This window comes from Carica papaya, chromosome 6 (genome assembly GCF_054855325.1).
Source record: "Carica papaya isolate Zhongbai chromosome 6, ASM5485532v1, whole genome shotgun sequence".
Classification (NCBI taxonomy): Eukaryota; Viridiplantae; Streptophyta; class Magnoliopsida; order Brassicales; family Caricaceae; genus Carica; species Carica papaya.
The window spans coordinates 5,253,674-5,274,132 of record NC_142314.1 but is presented as its reverse complement, the minus strand read 5'-3'; the positions used below and the strand labels follow the sequence as shown (position 1 = coordinate 5,274,132).

Genomic DNA, 20,459 nt, shown 5'->3' with positions numbered 1-20,459 from the left:
TAGTATACTTTAATTGATGCATAAATTTTATAATCTTTATATAATTATTATAATTTAAAATAATACCCTACGTATTCAACTTATATTTATGTATGCATCTAACATTATTTAAACTTATATATATTTATTATTGTATACATATGGTTATATATGCGTATATTTAGAATGAAAGGGAAATGAAGTAATATATTAAAGTCTCATGGTGGTAGTAATATATATATATATATATGTATGTATGCGTATATTTCTGAAATTGATAAATTTAGATTAACCATTTTACTGTTTATAGAAAGAAATTTGTGATGACCAACTGGCTTTTCCTTTTAATTAAAAATAAATAAAATAAAATAAATGAATATTTTCATCAATTGGGTCAACATTGAATTTGATGAAGAAAATTAATTTTCCAAAGTCCTCAGCTTCTACTTTGGACCGACTTTTATTAAAGCCTTGAATTTTACTGGCTATAGCCCCCTTGGAACTTTTTGTTATTTCAAATTAATTTATATATATATATATATATATATATTGTAACAATAATTGAACACTAATTGTATTTTATACAATTAATAAAATTATTTATACAAATATTAATTTAAAAATAAATAAATAAGTAATTTAACAAATATATGTACAAAAAAGTTTGATATATTTGGAAATCATATAAATTAAGAAAAATAATTCCTAGGGACTACGGTGAAAACAATTTGAGGAATTAGGGAAAATCCGTAAATTACAAAGTATTAAACTGAAAAGATATCTCTCATTTTAAAAAGTCTCTTGACACCTCAGTGACTGACGTGTCCCGAATAGCCAAAAAACTAAGGACACGTGGGGTCTGAAACGCCACGTGTGAACTGCGTGGCAAATCGCATGGGCGAGAATTGAGAGTACGTTTTGAAACGGTCCACTCTCATCTTACAATGGACGGCCACAATTTAATTTCATCTTCCGTATAAAGAGCACTGTTTTCAAAAAAAAAAAGAAAAAAAGAAAAAGAGAGAGGAAGGAGGAAACACGGAGAGAGTGGCAGAGAGGAAGAGAAGGAGGGAGGGAAGCAGAGCCGAGAAGCGAGGCTGACAGAAGAAGAAACAGGGGCGGGGTGATTTCTGTGAAGGCTAGGCAGAAAGTATAACCGAATCGTCCAACGGAAGGTAAGATCAATTTGATCTTTGAAACCCGAATATGAAATGTGTGCGTTTAAATTCATGCATTATGAAAATTATGATTAAATTTTAATTCTATGATAGAATAATGTATGTGAACATTCTTTGAATATTGAAGTTCTTTTAAGACGGAATGATGGAATTAAGAGAATGGGTGTTGTAAAATCATTGAGAGACACGATAGATCTTAGGTGATCGGGTATTGTTGCAGAAGGGTAAACCGATATGAATTAAAGGGCTAATGGGGTTTCAGTAAGAAGAAATATGTTGCTCTCCTAAGTGAGCTAAACAGATCCGCGAAACCGAGTGTAGGGAAAAAGGGACTAGTTGAATTTAGGATAGAACTGTGGAAGGATTTTCAGGAGATAATACCTGATTGGTTGAACACTCTATTGAGTGGATGTTAGGAGTACAAGATTTCAAGAAATGCAGATATGCGAGATGGGAGTGAGATACTTGTTATATAAAACTCAAATTTTGAGGCTAGGGGAGAATATACCGGAGGAGATGGTGAGCTGATGTAGAATATGATAATGTCGTCGTGGGGAGGAACGGTGTAGAAGTTTTGAGTTGTAGCTATACCAACGGTACAACAGTATGTGAATTGGAAGTAAAAATGTGAGAAGGGAACAGAAGAATAAGAACAAAAGTAAGTTTGGTGTGAGTGCAGGGAAAATGAGAGAGAATGACAAGAGATGGAACAAAGGGAAAAAGGTGTGACAGGAGCAGGGAAATGAGTTGGTAAGATTGAGAAGGGAGTTGTTTACAACCCGAGAGAGGTAGTGAAATTAGGAAAATGAAACAAGGAGCAGATTCTGCACTTGAACGGCTGCTGGTAAAAGCATGAATGGGAGAGGGAACAGCATAGTCGGAAACCATAGAATGTGCGAGTGTGTGGCCAGGTTTGGCCGAGAGGCACTCTGTTGGGGTATATGTACATATATAGAGAAATATTTTGCTAATGGTGGGTAAAAACTAATATAATCTTCACTAAGCATTATCTTCCAAACATTAAACACTTCTATTTTAAGTAAGATATATGAATTAGTTGAAGCATGCATATATGCTTTGCAATAAATGATCTAAATAATGGGTTGTATATATAATTTTTTTTACTCGTAATACCTGGGTGTTGCGTATTTTATATACATATACATATATATATATATATATGTATGTATGTACTCAGGAATAGGAATTGCTGGATAGCCTACAATGAAGAATTGATTACTACAAGAAGAATGGAAAGTGTGAAGCAGCATGTAATAAAGAACCTTTCTTACACCCAACCACCGTCTTCCTCATCAGTCTAAAATAATTTTGACTTTTTAGTAAAAATTTATACTTAACGTATATGTAAATATATATATATATATATATATATGCACTCCATGTTGGAACATTATCTTAATTTGTAGAGGAAGAAAAACACACAGCAGAGCTGAAATATAAGCTCCCCTTGAATGTATTTTCTTGAGGAACCAAGAGTGTGGCTGTTTGGGTTGGGCAAGATCTTTTCCCAGCATTGCTAAAAAGCCAGGGTGTCGTCGGTGACACCATCGCCAACTGCCTCAAATGATTTCACATAAAAAAAAAAAAATTCCTCCATGGCCTGGTAAGAAGGAGATTGAGAAGAAGCCATTTCAATTCCAAAACAAAATCAATGGTGATGATGAAGAAGGAACATAACCCGTAAAGAACTGAGGTTTTTACTTAATTTTTAAAGAACAGCACAGGAGAAGATGAATGTTGAAATGGGTTTTAGTTGATATATGTGTCTACATATATTTACATTCTTTCAGATCATCCATATATATATATTCTCTCTTTTACACACGTATTGCTTCTTGTAATTGTAAGAAGCCTTTGGATTTTTTTTTTTTTTTTTTTTAAGGATTGAGGGATTTAATGTCTATATATATATATATATATATATATATATATTTCAAAATTGAGAGATTTTCTTTTAGTTATTTGTTCAAAAACCTAAATGCCCTTTTCTTCAATTACATCTTGGGAATTATCAAATTTTAAATATTTTCAAAATTAATCACAATCAAGTTTTATATTTCTTATATTCTCTTTGTATCATAATAATCTTTTCAAATTTAAAGAAGTAATTTAAATGGAACATTTATTATGCTTTAAATTTCTCCAATTAATTAGTCTCTGCATTTGCATTTATTTTATTCTATAAAAAAGATAAAATGTATTAAAAAAATTGTGGAGAAACATTTTCTGATCATCTGATTCTCTATTTTTATGTGCATAGTTATCACTTCAATTAGCATTGTAAGTATTGTAGTAATTCAAAATATGTATATATATATATATATAATATCTTATAATAGTTGAATAAAAAATCAGTACGTAATTCAATTTTTATTATTGTTATTATTATCAAATAGTAATTTTTTATTATTGTTTAATTAATTAATTTAATATAAAATTAATAAGACTGCCCTAATTCATTTAACTCGTAGCTAGCTAACTCGGCTTCTTATAATATAAATATATATATATATATATAAATGGAACGCACATAGATCCTGGTATCATGCCTAAATATATATATATATACATATATGTACATATATATATTTATATGTAATATAAATAGGCTACGGGGGAGGTGCAGAAAAGTATAGTTTTGAATTTTAGTGATATTTATTTATATTTTAAAAATAATTTATTTTAAATCTCTTTATAAATAGGATTGTTAACTTATTGGTGATGTTTTATTAGATTATATGGTGTAATATCTTTTCATCGGTCTTGTCCGTAGATGTAATTACACTGTTAAAATTTTTGTGTTCTTTTCTTTCTAATTTTATTTTATTGTGATTATACATGTTTGAAGGGTATTAGAGCTCGTGTTTAAACTGAACTGGATTAGAGAGAGAAAGCATGTAAAGGCAAGATTTGATCTGACCCATTTACTACTTTCGGACGGTGAAGATGATAATGAGGATGAGATGATGAAGGAGAAGGATTTGTGGTAGACCCACGAAGAAGATCAAAACTGATGAGTGAATTATTATGATGAGCACTACAGGTGACTGTTAATCCACTGTGACTCCAATTAAAAGTAGGAGAATCATTGGAAGTTGTGGCGGGTGATGAATATAGAAAACTAGGGCTGATAAACTTGTTTTTGTTTGAATTAAATAAGTGAATATTACGTTTGGATGGGAGATCAAAAGGTCTGAAATTACTGAAATAGTTCTGAACAGAAGAAGGAAGATTAAAATGGCAACTTCTCTTACCATAACAAGAGAATTTTTCTCTCTTTCTTTGGCAACCCTTTGTCGTCGTCATTCCGGAAGAGTGACTGCTAATAGAATTTTTCATACCTACATAAATATAAATACATATATATAGATATGTACATGGGTAATATCAGAACAAAAGGAAGCAAACAGAAAAAGTCTTTCTGGGAATCAATCGAACAAAAAGGGGGAGAAACCAAGAGAGTCTTCTGCAACTTCTCCCTAGAAAAAGAAGAAGGAAAAAGAAACCTATTTCTTGGAATTATATGCATAGGCTATAATGGGCTGTTGTGTTTTCAATGGAGCCTTCAAGTTATATTGTTAGTGACGATGCGAAGAAGATTCAGACATAGAAATGCTGAAAGTTTGGGGTTTGTTTTGGATGTTCTATCAGTCTCATATTCTAGGAGGTTAATTACAGAATCTTCAATACATTTAATGTCGTATTGTTATATAATATATAAATGTTTTCTTTCATTTTTTTTTATTTCTTTCCATCTAAGCACATATATATGTATGTATAATGTAAAGACATACAGAATATTAATATATATATCTTAGAAAATACCAGCAGATGAGAAGATATGACTCCCTCTAAGCTAACTAATTAAGAACTGATCATAAACACACACATAGATCCATCTATACATATTTATACACATGTATAACCTGTTGAAAAGATGTATAATATATATATATATAAGATATTAAACCTAAGAGTAACAGATAATGATGTTTAGAAATTGTAAATACTGGCAGTGACGGCCACAAGATAATGCATTCAATTCATCTCTGTTTGTAAATTAAACTCTTGTTTTAGAATTAAATAAAAGAAGTTCATTTCTCATAAACCATATAGTATATCATTTATCACTTTATTGTAAAAAATTCATTTCCTAAATCTAACTTTAGTATTAAATTATTATAATCTAACTTTATTATAGTTATGTTGCGAATAAGTTTAGGTTAATTTGTTGGATAGAGTTTAAATTCATATTTAATCGAGATGTACGAATAAAATTTTAAGTTATTCACATAAAAATTTAATACGATGTCATTATTTAATAATTTAGTTACGAGTTTTTAAACTTTAGATATTAATATATGTATTTTATTTTATTGTATATTGCTCAATAATTTTATAATATATTATTTATTTTTTAATTGTATAATAAAAATTCCGTAAATTAATAAAAAGATTTGACATATAACATAGATCCAGTTACTAATTAAACAATTTACTTTTACTTATTTAATTATTTAAAGATTTTAAATTATAAAATCACAAACTTAAAATATTTATAAATACAGTTTAGTTTAGTAGATATTATGTTTTTTTTTTAAAAAAAATAACTTATTCATATAATTAGTAAAAATTACGCATTTAAAAGGAATAAAAAAAATAACTTGTATAATATAAAAATTATATATATTTTTTATTTTTTATTTATATTAATTATTGATGATTTTAATAATAATTATAATTAAACTAATACTATGACTAACACCACCAACAACAATGTTTAAGGACATATTACAATTATGACAATGACATTAATATTAATTATAGAAATTACAATAAAACAATGATAATAACAATAATAAAAATAATAATAATAATAATTAAAAAAAAAAAATAACGATAATACTAGTTGTAATATAGTAATATAGTTTTAGTAGTAATAACAAAGTGGTGCACAAGTATAATAGTACTGACACTAATAACAAAATCGATCACAATAACTACGAAAATAAAGACCATAACTTGCAATAGAAGTGGCAGTTATAATGGTCGACAGTGACGGTAACAAACAAAATAGTATAATAACAGTGACATTATTTTACCATGATAGTAGTATAATAATAATTGAAATATATATAGCGGTAATAAAATAAAAATAATAATAAAGATGATAGTAACAATAACAATAATAACAATGACAATTATAATAGTGAATTATTAATAATTAAATAATAAAAATAATAGTAATGATAATAACAACTATAATAGTTATAACGATAATAATAATAATATAAAAATAATGATATTCAACTACAAGCATACGACACCAGCAACTAATGTGCAATAACGTCGAAGGTATCGATAGCAGTTGCGGCGGAGGCAAATAATACTAATCTTTCAATTATGAAGTGAGATTTTCTTTCGAAAGAATTTCAATTGACTTCTCTTTACATCTTCTAATTTTCACAGTATCCATTTACAGCTTGTTGGACTTACTCAACAATGTCTATGATCAAGTTGGCAAAAACGAAAAACAAAAATTCAATAGAAACCAATTTTCTGGAAAGATCATCAAAATTGGGTAAAACCACATTTCTCAAATTCCAGAGATGATAACACAAAGCTTATCATCAGAAGTAGAAACTTCCCAAAAACCATCCTGGAACTGAAAAGAGAAGCTCAAGAGAATGAACACCGGGAGGATAAAGAGATATTATTTTGCAACTCAGGACATGGCATTGGAAACACACTACTGCTGGAACCCGAAACAAACTCACAATGCCATGTCCTGGCCGTTGGGAGGCCAAGTAAAGTAATATTCTTTAAGCATATGTCTTCAAATAAGGCTTCCTCAACACCCTCCAACAATGGAGCTCTGGTTGAATTTAAGCTGACAACATTGCTAATAAAAATACCCTTTACTTTGGGGATGGCTTTAGGATCCCAATTGCCATCAGGATGATCATTTGAACCTTTGCTAATCCTGATAGGAATCTTCACCCTCTCCATTGTTATGTTACTCATAGTGATATTTGCTATATATCCCCCTCTACCTTTGTCAGTTTTTATACGTACCCCAGCTGCCGAATTCCAAACACGCAAGTCCTCCATGGTTACATTAAAAATCCCTCCGGACATCTCACTTCCAATTCCAACCCCAGAACATGTTGGAGTAGTGCCAGAAATTCTGCGCACGATGATGTTTGAACTTGGGCGTGCAAAGGCAACACCATACTGGTCCCACCCACTCTTCACTGCCACAAGATCATCCCCACTCTCGATGTAACAGTCTTCAATGCATACGTTCGTGCTTGAGTCTATGCAGACGTGAAATGATATGAGAAGGGAAGGGAACCTAGAAGCGAAAGAACTCAAGGAATAGAAAAGAAAATACCTGGGTCTATACCATCAGTATTAGGGGCATTGAGGGGAGCCAAGATTGTCATTCCTCTGATAACAACGTTACTGAAACAAATGGAGAGATATCAAAATGATGGTTAACGGGGAAAAATGTTTTTTCAGGAAAAAAATAGAGCTGAGGGAAAAGCTACAAAATGTCAAACCTGCAGTAGACGGGATGGATGGTCCAAAAGGGGGAATTTCGGAAAGTAAGGTTTGAGATGAGTAGATTACGAGAGTTCTTCAGTTCAAGGAGGTGACCTCTTGTGTGCACCAATGTTCTATTCCACCATAATTCCCACCACATCCTCCCTTGACCATCAATAGTCCCATTCTGTCCTGCAAAACCCAACAAACTGATTCGTGCCCTTAAGCATCTCAAATAACAGAACATGAACAAAAACAGTCTTCAGTTTATGAAAATACTTCTTCCCCTGAGACACCAAAGCAACTAAAAAGTTTTGGCAGCCTAGGACTGCTATCAGTCCCTAGGTAGCACCAGTTGATATAAGGGAAACTACTAAAAATCTTTAGCTTGACCACTTAATTTTTCAGTTCTTTGCTAATTACACAAAGGCATATAACCCAGCACAAGGGAAGGCACATAACTCAAAGGCGAGCAAAAGGCTTGGGGTACAGAAGTACCATTATGACCGACTTTCTAATTTCTACCAACCAAATCAAAACTATGTGAAGATCAATAAAGTAGACATGAAGAAACTATATCTCAATTTGTCGTAATTTTATGAATAGATAGATAATAAATTAATAATCAATATGATTTAAAGTACCAAATATACAGCATCTGCATTTTCAGATAAGTAATACAAACTAAAGTTCTATAGCACTTTGTTTTACTTGGAAATGAATACTGAGAAGTAGCACTAATCTGACATCTTAACATACAACCAGAATCTTGGATGAAAATTTGTCTTCCACTATCATGGAGACTGAGAGAAAAAGCACACAAGGCCATATTGACAACCACTAGAGTAATGAAGGGCCAAAAGTAAAGATATAATAATCTATTCGATCATCCAAAGAAGGAAAGATATTGATTTTATTCTTCATACCACTCAAAAAAAACCCACTTAGAAAAAAGAATAGAAAACATTTTTTGCCAAAAAAAAAGATTAGGTAGGCACCAAAAGAGCAGCAAATTTTTTTAAACATGTAACTTAGGGATATGAAGAAAAGTAAAGGGTTTTGGCACCTGTAATGACAACATTTGTGAGCCTGTCTCCGTGTATAAGACTAATGTGTCTTCCTCCTAGCCGTTCTCTCCCCCTCCCGTATGATGGCAATGGCTCTATGATAGGCCATTCATTTATATCCTATTCGTCAAAATCATAATTACATAACATGATTCGCTTACTGATCAATCAGCAAACAAATGAAGAGTGCAACACATGATAAATCAAAGTAATCAAATCCCAAGTTAACCCATGCATTTTTCGACAAAAATGATTTCTGTTAAAGTAATTCTTCTTTAGTCTTTCCCAGTTGGATAGCAGATTAGATTGTATCTCATACTAATCTAATATAGAATAAGAAAAGGGTAGTAAAGGAAATTAATGAGAAAGGTAAAATAAGCTTGTTGGTCAAGTGGGTGGATGGTTGGTGGGTCCTTTTATTCACCTGGAACCTTAGCACATGCCTAACTTTTCTTGTGTTTTATGAAGAAAAAGATTGAGAAAAATGAAACTTGATGATGAGAATCATGACCTCCTTAAACATACCCACTTTAAGAATATGTCAAAATTTCAAAACTAACACTTTGAATTAAACTTTTTCTCTTTTTAACTTTTCAATCAACCCACATTTTAAGGCTTAAGGGAAACCCTCTTTCCTCATCATCATCCACCAGTAAAGCCCCCTTTCAACTTCGCTAAAAACACCCAACAACCAACTGTATTAACATTGCAAAAATTCTTTTTGTATACTTAAGAAATTCCCATCGAGTTTTCCATAACTTGTATCACACTTACTGAAAATTGTTTTTGCTTAGGAACTAAGCTATTTGGAAACAGTTTCTTTTTCAAGAATGGGCCGAGGATCTCGAATTTGACCCATAAAATATTCGCAATATAAGTGTTATGACATCTGAATTATTTGCTAAACCCTGGCTACTATTAGCAATTTACCAATACGAAATCAACAACAAAGTTTTCCTTGTATCTTAAGACAAAATGTTTTTAACTTTTATCCTGTGAATCTCCATCAAATAACTACCTAAGTAATCAATTTCCTTCTTCCTTTTTTAGAAAAAGTTGAAAAGAACAAGAGAATATTAGTAAACTACAGTAACTGAGAACAAGAAAATGTGAAAAGCGAAACTTTACTTCAAAAAAAGAAGAAAACTTTTTACCTGGGATCCCAAAATTACAGCGCCTTCTTCAAGAAACAGAGTGAAATTACTGGTGAGATTGAAGCTTCCGGTGAGCCACCTTCCTCGGGGGACATTTAGCTGGGCGCCACCTTTGTCCACGAAACGTTGCATGTACTTCATCGCCTTCCGAAACGTTTCGGTATTGGACGTTTCCCCGTCGCCGACTCCGCCGAACTCCTTTATCGACATAACAACTCTTCTCGGTGGCAACTCCGTGAAGAACCCGGAACAGCTTCTCGGGTCGGGCGACGAGGTGCCGGCGGCTTCTGATGATCCGGAAAATACTCGTATGGGGAGAACGGATTTCGTCGAAATCTGAAGAGACAAAATGGCCAAGACGGTGAAGAGAAGGAGAACAAACGCCCATGAGGTTCTGGTAAAGGCACCCATGATTGCACCCCAATTGGCTTTATCAGATTCCATGCTTTTCTACTTAAACACGCACCGAGAGAGAAAACCCAATCAAAGAAGAAGGATAAGGATTTATTTATAAGATATGTATAATTGATGAAAGAATCAAAAAATTAGATTTTTGACTTTTTCCTTGTTTGTTTAAGGTGGTGATGGACGTGAGCAAGAAAGAGATGGTTTCCTTCTTTTGTATCGTTCGCTGTTTCATTGATTTTTACATGTATCAACAAACTTCGAAACTTTAGGGAAGAAAAAAAAAACTCTGTAAATAAATGAAAGTTCAAATTTTGATTAAAGATTTTACATGGGTTTAGCGAGTATAACGAAACAGAGTTTGTTTTAAAGCTTTACATGCATGAAAATACAAACATTTAAATCAATGAAGCATGAAAAGAAAATAAACATAATTGCAGAGAGCTGATTCTCCGATTTCAAATCTTCCTATTTTCCCGGATTTGATGGAACACATGATTACTTATTTGGCATGCATGAGAGAAAGGAATTCAAAAGATATTCTTTTGAAAAACAATAATAAGTTCAACAATTTCAAAAAAGGTGATCAGTTAAATTCATGAAGAAACGGCGTGGAGAAGGAGAAAAGAAGCAGGAGGAGGATAATGTGCCGCCCACTGCGTACGTTAGCGAAAAATCGGTCTGGAGATCTGTGGGGCCCATCCGTCCGGTTTCGGAGATCTCAATGAAGAAGCATATTGGATCGATCTGGTTTCATGGGTGTCGTGTTGTCAATTGCTCAGATATTGTACGACGCGTACCACTATGCCACGTCACCAATCAGGCTGATCACTACGTGGAAGATAATGATTGGTTGATATAATAAACATTATAGAATGGTCGCCCGCAGCAGATTACCGTGACCGAAGATTAACTTTGTTAAAAAGTATGAAGTCTTGGAGACGTGGTGGCGCGTGGACCGACGCCGCCATTCACGGGGAAATTTGTGAGGTACTTTATATTTGGTCGGGTCTTTCTGTTTTTTTGGTTATGAGAAATGTTTCCATGCGTGTTGCCGTAGATTTGACCAGCGTATTAAATGTGGACACGTGGCGTGGACCGATGACCGTAAAGTCAGATTCTCAAGGCAACATACGACATTCCCGCCCATCAGAAGAGTTTGGTGAGGACGAAATTCCGACGTGATCCTTGAAGGCATGTTTGCAGTGTAACAGGCAAATTAAAATATAATGTTCTGCAATTAATACGCACTAAACTATAGTTAATTTATATAATACAATTGATATCACGTTTACTAAAATATAGGAGATTCAAACATTTTGCACTAGTGAGCAACTTTGTCAACCGTCCATGACGTTGAGGAAATTTAATTTTATACATATACAGTACAAATAAAAATTAGATATTTTTATATTTAAAAATAATATTTAAATTTCAAATTATTTTATATTTTATTTAAATCAGATATTTTTTTTATAATTTCTTTCCTAATATATGAGAATATATAATCTTGATACAGATTACAAGTATAATTAATGATTAATTTTATATGGTAAATAATTAAAACTTATTTAATTAAATATACTTAAGTTAGAGGCAACGCGGATATGATCAAACAGCGTTAAAGAAATATACCGTGCGAGACAAAATGGAGAACAATAACAACAACAATGTCTGTTTGTCAGGGACTAAAATTAGAAAAAATAACTATTAGAGACCTAATTTGCAATTCGGCCTAAATAAAAATGTTATGGGCCCTAATCCATCTACCTTATGCCGAAGCTTATAGAAGGGCTTCAACTTATTGTCAGTATAAACAACAGAAAAAACATAACAGGAGATCTCCTTTGTTCACATCCACGTTATCAGATACATACATATATATATATATATATATATGAACTCTCATCAATTATAACAAAGGGAAAAGATGGGCTGGTGGGGGAACGAGGCAAGTAAAAGAAAAGTTTAATTCCCCAAAAGAATCACTACACTAATTATGATCTCTACCTCTTAGAACAAAATTTTTTCAGGCCATCTGACCCTTCTTTTATTTGCTTCAACCATTATGCGTAGTAAAATCTACTTTCATCTAAACTCTTTGATTCTATTCCTCCGAGACCTTGAAGAATGTATATGACAATATTATGTTATTGATGCCATCCATTCGAGGATCTGTTTCAATCTCAGGGTCGATATAAAAGAAAACCTGCAAAAATAGTAATGTGTTTCTTTTGTAGCTTCTTGTGGTTTAGGTCCTAAAACATTTTCGAGAATTATGAGTATGTGCTACTTACCGGCATGTCAATCTGCTCCCCTGGAAGAAGACGCTGCTCCTCAAAGCAAAAACATTGTATTTTGTTGAAGTAAACCGCTGCCTGGGTGAAAGGGGGAGGGAAGATTAAGAATTAACAACTGGGTAACTATTCTCCATTGAGTTTCAAGTAGGAAATTTCCAGGAGATGATGACAAATTTTAAAAATACACCTAGAATAACACCCAAGAATATGTTATAATCAGCCAAAAGCAATTTTTCATCTTGAAATTCTCCTCGGATTAGCACATGTTCATAGAGAGTTACAATAATACTAGTTTTCTTTTTTTCTTTTTTTTTTGAATAGATATAGTAATATTAGTTAGAACATTAGATACATGCATCAATTTATTGGGAAAATGAAGTAACAATGAAACAACAATTTCTCCCAGAAATTTTCTATATTTGGTCCTCACATCTCTACATCCACTTGTAACCATGAAGCTACAATCTGTGGCTGAGGTCAAACGATCACCTATCCTGTCAACTTTCAACCTCTTCTAGACTAAGTGCGCATGCAAAACTGCCGCAAGAAGGCCAGAAGCAGCACCAATTACAGGCTAACAGGACATGAATAGCTCTCAAGCTTATTAACTTATGCAAGTTTGTCAAGTACAAAGGGATTACTAACATGGTCAAGTAGCTCATAAGCAGGGCAGAGCATAAGCAGTCTGATGGTCAGGCCTATACCAAGATAAAACCAATTCATGCTCCTAATTTAAGCAAGAACACGATCTAGATCCAAACACCAATATTGACAGTAAAAACATTACTCTTATGCATAACAGATATGAAGAAATCCGAAGCATAATATCCTACCCTAATCCTGACAAGAGAAAACATACAACTCTATTGCTGATGAAAAGCCCCAACTCAGTAAAACTAAAACATGCTTTTTGAAGTTAATTACTGCTGAACAAGTCAAATATAACTATAGTGCAATTATATCAACATAGGGATTTGAGTTGGAATATCACCAAATATTATGATACCTTCATTGGAGTGACATTATATGTGGAGACTCCAGTTATGGGAGCTGAACTTCTATTTTCAGCAGTATAAAATGCAAGGGCACTTTCCCCTGGCTTGACTCTCACCTACAATAGAAGGAACCGAGATGGAAGATAAATAGAAAATAAATGATGTTCGTTCAAGTACAGTACTCAAATCAGTTGAGCACTTGGATTAAGATTTAAAAACCTCTCTTTGCGTAGGAACAAATTTCCATGGCATTCCATCTGCAACATCAGCATTGAACTGTACCACTATCTCTCTGTGGGAAATAAAATCATTAACTTATCAGAACAAGGAAGCAAGAAAATAGCCATACTCATCACAAGCCAATTCTGAACACTGTAACAACTTCCAATAAACAAACTAGGAACATCAAGAATTATACAAAAGCCTAATCCATCAACCTCATACATATTTAAGCTAATAATGTTCTATCCAATATGGTCGTTGAGTGATGTGACTCAAGAACAAGGGTACAGGTTTTCAGAAGAAGTTATCATGTGCCTTAAATGTATTAGATCTTAAATGCAGAAACATCGCACTCAAAAGGGGAAAAGGGGTATGCATCAGTAAGAATGCAATTGAATTGATGCATCATTTCAGCTATGTGAATAAGTTCCATTTCTCTTTCCTCTCATTTTCCCCCCAATCAAAGGACATAATTGTACATATGAGTGCCAGGATATTCATGCTTTGGACTTAAAGGAGGATATCAGAAAAAGCTAGTCAAGATAAAAGGATCTTATTAGAACCTCTTGAAAAACATCTTCAAATTCTGATTTAACATTGTCCTTATGTTGTTCATCTCATGTCAAATGCACTCAACATTTAAGGAACTTATTAAATTGTTGGGTTGCAAAGTAGCATATAATGTTTGTTGAGCAGTCCTCAAAATCAGCAATTGCTTTATGTACTGGCTAATGAAATAGAAAGGCCTGCAGGGATGCCTGAAGAAAATATCAGTGCATCAATGTTGAACACGTCAGCAATGGTGTGCCCATGAAACCAATCACATTAAATATGGTTGGATCACTGTTGCAATAATTTGTTCTAAAGATTTTCATTAAACATCTTTGTAACCACATAAAACAAAAGTAAGATGTTTCAAAATGATAAATGTTCAATTTAGTAAGCAATATCATTGTGACTTATGAGACCACAATAATAGGGTTGTATGCATAGCGGTGTCAACGACGGTGGTGGTGGCAACAGTAATAATAGAGAACGACATTGGAGGTGAAGGTTGGGGTGGCATAAGTGGAAGTGGTTGTAGCAATAATAAATAACGTCACAGGCGAGGGTAGTAAAGGTCATGGGGGAGTGATGGTGATCGGTAATTAGTCATGGCAATAAAGATGATGGGCTGGAGTGAAGGTATTAGTGCTGGAGTGAAGGTGTCAGTGGTAGAGACAAGGACGTCAGCGGTGGATATAGTGACAAAAACAATAGTAATGGTAAAGGTAATGGTGACGTGGGCAGTGGTTGGAGTAGCAATGGTTGTGGTTGCAGTGATGATACTATTAGTAGTATGGTAATGGTAGTTTGAGTAGCAATAGCAAGAATAGAAAAACTGTGATATAAGGTGGATGTGCTAACAATGGTGATAGTAGTGGCAATAACATTGGTCGTGACAACAATGGTAGGGATGACAATATGGAGGAGATGGTGTTATGACAGCGGGATCATTCAAGGTGGCGGTGATGATTGTAAAATAGTGACAATGGTTGCAAAAATATGGGTGACGGTGGCAGTGGTGGTGGCACTAAGAGTTGTTGTGGTAGTGGTGGCAATGATAGGAGTGGTGATGGCATTGGGAACAACGATATGGATGGCGGTGGCAGTTATGGTGATAGGGATCATGGTGGCAACAAAGATGGAGGAGGCAGTGATGGAGACAACAATAGTGATATTCTTGCTAAAGTGAGGTAGAAGAAAAAATACAAAGGGTATATTCATGCTAAACTAAGGTAGAAGAAAAAAGATGGTGTACTTTTTGAAATTTTTTCTAAAATTACCCAGGTAAGTAAAATTTATTCACCTCACATTAAGTGAATAACACTACTGATATCGTGTGGGTAATCATTTACCCTGCTCATAAAAGATTTGTCTCCCAAACATAGAGTATAATAGAATAGGAGAAGGGACCTTATCCAGCCCTTACCCTATCCTACCCACCATACTAGCCTAAGTCTAATTAGATTAGCTTTTGGTAATTTAATTCTATCTAGACCTTGGTGTTTGGAGAAATGGTACAAATGAAAGTAGCCAGAATTTTTCCTCTTGCTCCCATGCATAGCATGGAAAAATCAATTTTAAGGTCATTTTTCCCATTGAAAAAATGAGCGATTCATATGCTAGGGTTCTTCCAAGTCTCTCTTTCTCCATCTTCTTATGCTGATAGTCACCCCCTCCATTGAGTGTCAAAATAGAAAATGCTTCTCTCATTAACTAGCACTCTTGGCTTTAGGTTTATTCACTCAAAGCATTAAGAAGAGTTCTTGAAATTAGGGAAAATTATCTAGGTTGTGTGCAAAAATTAGAAGGAATCTTAATTTAGAACTTTTTTTTTCTCAAAAGAAATAATGAAGACATTGGTCTCGTAAGGGGAAAGATTTAGCCATCTAGTGAGAAAACAAGAGAGAAAAATATCTCTAGATTTTCTCCCTCAAATGCTGAAGATCTAGGAGAAAAGAGAAATGAGAAAAACCATTTTCTTTTGGAATTTTCTCCAAGGAGTTTCGAAGATCATATTTGGATTTTGACCTAGAAGAAGCTTAAAAAGTTTAATTACAAGACATGTATCATGAATTCAAAGTTTTTAAGTTTTATGTTTTCATATGATTTTTTGAGTTCTATATTTACATGATCACCTTAGTAAATGCATGCTTAAGTTTCAATAAGATCAAAATTGAAATTGGGTTTGATGTAATCAAAATAATGATTCAATTTAGAGTTGATTGAGAAAAGTTTCTAAACTTTGTTGTGGCTACTCAATTTGCAAGCATGTACTTGTGGACAAAACATTTAGAAAGGACATTGAAAGTTAAATAACTAAAATAGTTTAAAAAATATAGGAAGATACTATTATCATAATCAACAAAGAAAGCATTTATACGAGCTTAACCCACACCTTTTTGTGATTGTTCCATCTTTCGCATGTCGAGCAATCTTTTCTTCCACACTCTGAAGACAATAAAGTCTTGTGTAATTTGCAAGTGAATCAATGAAGCCATAAAGAATGATGAGCAAAAAGAAACAAAAAAATAAAATTGAACCAAACTATGGGACTACCTCCTTGCGCTGAATGGTTCCCCCATATCCAGTAGCTTGGCAGAATCTCCTGTACAAAGGGACAGCAGCATAACTGCTTCCCACCATTGCAAAAACCAGAGCAGTGAGGTATAAAAGCATTTTCTGTGATTTTTTTTCTGTGGAAGCTTGAGAAGCATAATGGCGCCGAACATTAAGCATAGAAGAACATTTCCAGAAACACTGTGAGCCCAAAGGCTGAGACCGATAAGAATTGTTAAATAAACCAGTGCTAGATACATGTCTTCTTGTCAGGCCCCAAACATCATTATAGAAATTCTGGCAATACTCAGTACCATGTCCAATAAAGTTATAACTTGACTGATGAAAATCAATTACACTCCTGGATCAAGGACATGAAACTTTCATCAAGATGGACAAACTTTGATCAATAAGCTTCTCCTAGAGTAAAGAAATCTTTGATAACAAGTCAAAATAGCAAAGTAGAGATACTAGAAAAATTTTATGGTGATTAGAGTTAAACAGCACCTTGACTGATAAGTGGTGCACCGTAATTGTTTTAGATAAGGAAAGAGATGCCCTCTCCGAGAAAGACTTGCCCATGACATGCTTGGAAATCCGGGTATCACAGCACAAAAAGTGGCATCTGACGATAATTAAAATAAAAATAATACCTATAAATCAACAATAAGAAAAAATTTCCTTTCAGAAATGAGAGTAATACAAGTTCCTCATTGAAAAACATAAGAATTCATTCAAATAGTTTTCATACTAGTGAAGTGTGTTTGTCTGACAACTCAATGAAACCAAGGAAGACAACAATCATTAAAATAACGTAATAGACTGAATATTAACATAATGTGTTATTGTAACTTAAATGTCTTATTTTTAATTATCACTACAATAATTTCTTAGGAGCTGTGAATTGTTTAATTAATTTTTGCAAACCCGAAGTAGAAAACACAAGCGATAATAGGTCACCTATTCAAATGAAAGAATTAATAGATTAAAATCCACAAGTTAAACAAATCTAAGAGACCTTTCATCAAACAATTTGTAAGCATTAGACACATCTAGCCTTCAATTCTCCTTCTACATCCACACAACAAGGCCAAATCAACATTCCATTTTATGCAAAGAACATCAGATCCCCAGCCGCCAGTCAACAAATCCACACAATAAAACACCAATTAGAAAACCAAAACTCACCAGAGAGAGCAATAGTAAAATCCGTCAGGCATACAATGAGAACTTAAACAAAGAGAGAAGTAAAAATCAAAAGAAAAACGAAATGTTACCACCAAGACCTTGCTGAGGGAGTTCGCAATGCCGACAGTGACCAATAAGCGGACACAAAACTGTGCCAAATAGACAGCTTGCTTAGATCAAAGCAAGGCGGAAGTCCAGCCGGGGATGACAGTGTCTGATATTGCGCGTGGCAGAACAGGAGCAGCTGCGACGCAGTTGCTGAGATAGAGGATTTCTTGTGATGGTGGACTGATGACAAAGCACAGTACTGTAAACCAGTAACGGAGGGAGAGGGTTTGAAATTCTGGGTTTTACGGTGAAGGAGACGAAGACAGAAAAGGTCGGGCGAAGAGACGAGACATGTAGATTGAGGAGTTCTGTTCCTGGCGTTGGCCGGGTCGGGTTGTGATTAATAAAATTATTTTTAGTTTTTAATAACCCTAAAAGTAATTATAAAATTTCATAATAGATATTACAAGATAAGATTTTTGTTTCGGATAGTACATGCATAATATATTTAATAATTATATTATTGTTTTTAGTAATTTATTAATTTAACATTTTTTTAGAAATACAAATAAAATAATTTTAAAATAAATTAATATAGTATTTAATAAATTGTTCTGTAAAAAACTTATCAATATAAAATATAATGTTATATTTAAATAGTAATAAATGTTTATAATGTAAAGTATAAAACAATAAAATATTAATTATCAACTATTATATTCATTTGAGAAATATTAAAAAAATATGACAGTTAACTTATGAAAATATGATTCTATTTTTAGTTATTTTATTTTATATAAATATTTGATTTAAAAATATAATTATAAAAATTTTAATAGGTACAAAATCATTAATAATAAATTATTTTTAATTTAAAATATTAAACTAATAAACAAACTCATTAAAAATATTATTTGTCTCGCATCAATTATATCTAATAAATATTTATTTCTAATTTTTGAATTTAATTTCATCAAAAGTTGAAAATAAAATTAATTTTCATTGCTTTAGATAGATATATAAATTATGAGCTAATCAAGTCTTCCTTGATTATGAAGTGAAAAATCATGCCAAGTCCACATTAATTTGAGCTTATATTACAAGGATCTAACGAAGAAAATTAAGCTTAAGCACCAAAACAAGGTAAGCCAGATCAATCATCATCATCTCCTGCTTCTTCTTCCTCCACGGACATGGACCAAGAAGAGCTCCAGTTTCTTGGCTTCACTGGGATCTTCAAAGAATCCATCAAAATCATCTTCTCATGGAAGAAAATCTTCACCAAGATCACCTTAGCTTTCATTTTCCCTCTCTCCTTCATCTTCTTAGCTCATTTCCAAATCTCTCAGCTTCTCTTCTTCAACATCCTTACCCACCAAACCACCCTCAATAACTCCACCGCCCTCAGTTCCCCTGACTCCGCCAAGCTCTCCCGCGTCATCTCATCCGACTGGACTGCTTTTTGGCTTTTCAAATTAGCTTACTTCACTTTCTTCTTCGTCCTCTCCCTCCTCTCCACCTCCGCCGTTGTTTACACCGTCGCCTGTGCTTACACCTCCAAAACAATCACATTCAGGAACATCATCACTGTGGTGCCAAAGGTTTGGAAGAGACTCATGGTCACTTTCATTTGGAATTTTGTCATTATTTTGGCGTATAACATTGTTGCGGCAACCTTGTTCTTCATCTGGGTATTTCTAATTGGTGTTTCCATATCTGGGATTATGATTGGCGTTGCTCTTTTGATCATATACTTGGTGGGTTTTGTATATATCACAATTGTATGGCATTTGGCTTGTGTGGTTTCTGTACTGGAAAATGTTTATGGGATTAGAGCAATGGTGAAGAGCAATGATTTGATCAAGGGTAAAATGGGAGTTGCAGGTTCCATTTTTGTTCTGCTCGTTGTTTGGATTCTAGGTATCGAATTTTTGTTTGAGAAATTTGTTGTTCTCGGATTGGAACTCAATTTGGGAATTAGGGTTGGGATTGGAGTCTTGTGTTCATTGTTATTATTGAAGGTGATTCTACTCGGCCTTGTTGCTCAGACGGTGATTTACTTAGTTTGTAAGTCATATCACCATGAGAATATTGACAGGTCCTTATTGGCTGATCATCTTGAGGATTATCTTGAACATTATCTTCCCTTAAAAGCCAAGGATGTTCAATTAGAAGAGCTTTAATGTTTAGGTAAATTAAACTTGATTTGTTCAATCAAATAATAAAATTTACAGCTTTAATTTTAAGCACAGTT

The 20,459-nt window shown here is 33.4% G+C and overlaps 3 protein-coding genes and 1 long non-coding RNA gene across 8 annotated transcripts; 2 read left to right on the top strand and 2 right to left on the bottom strand.

Moving 5' to 3' along the window:
* The first annotated feature begins 701 nt into the window (after positions 1–701).
* On the top strand, positions 702–3,000 carry LOC148253239 (uncharacterized). Its single transcript, XR_015812798.1, has 2 exons — positions 702–1,154; positions 2,356–3,000. It is a non-coding gene; the product is annotated as an uncharacterized LOC148253239 (long non-coding RNA).
* Positions 3,001–6,424: 3,424 nt separating this feature from the next.
* Positions 6,425–11,361, bottom strand: LOC110807849 (Pectin lyase-like superfamily protein). Its single transcript, XM_022033164.2, has 5 exons — positions 9,946–11,361; positions 8,791–8,911; positions 7,742–7,916; positions 7,573–7,643; positions 6,425–7,495 (listed from the first exon to the last, which is right to left on the bottom strand). Exons 1-5 carry the CDS (start codon positions 10,387–10,389, stop codon positions 6,858–6,860), a joined length of 1,449 nt encoding a protein of 482 aa, XP_021888856.2. The 5' UTR covers positions 10,390–11,361; the 3' UTR covers positions 6,425–6,857.
* Positions 11,362–11,999: 638 nt separating this feature from the next.
* LOC110807771 (cytochrome c oxidase assembly protein CtaG / Cox11 family) lies at positions 12,000–18,611 on the bottom strand. Of its 5 annotated transcripts, none has more exons than XM_088223137.1 (8): positions 18,247–18,611; positions 17,477–17,594; positions 16,970–17,330; positions 16,809–16,861; positions 13,865–13,937; positions 13,657–13,761; positions 12,648–12,728; positions 12,000–12,559 (listed from the first exon to the last, which is right to left on the bottom strand). In XM_088223137.1, the coding sequence occupies exons 2-8, from the start codon at positions 17,554–17,556 to the stop codon at positions 12,458–12,460; spliced, it is 855 nt and encodes a 284-aa protein (XP_088079263.1). In that variant the 5' UTR covers positions 17,557–17,594; positions 18,247–18,611; the 3' UTR covers positions 12,000–12,457. The 5 variants fall into 5 exon arrangements, with proteins under 5 accessions (XP_088079263.1, XP_088079262.1, XP_088079265.1 ...); XM_088223136.1 differs by having other exon boundaries at positions 17,477–17,622; positions 18,256–18,611; XM_088223139.1 differs by having other exon boundaries at positions 18,256–18,611.
* A 595-nt stretch (positions 18,612–19,206) lies between these two features.
* On the top strand, positions 19,207–20,451 carry LOC110816115 (uncharacterized). Its single transcript, XM_022044156.2, has one exon. It carries the CDS (start codon positions 19,399–19,401, stop codon positions 20,386–20,388), a length of 990 nt encoding a protein of 329 aa, XP_021899848.2. The 5' UTR covers positions 19,207–19,398; the 3' UTR covers positions 20,389–20,451.
* Positions 20,452–20,459: the final 8 nt, after the last annotated feature.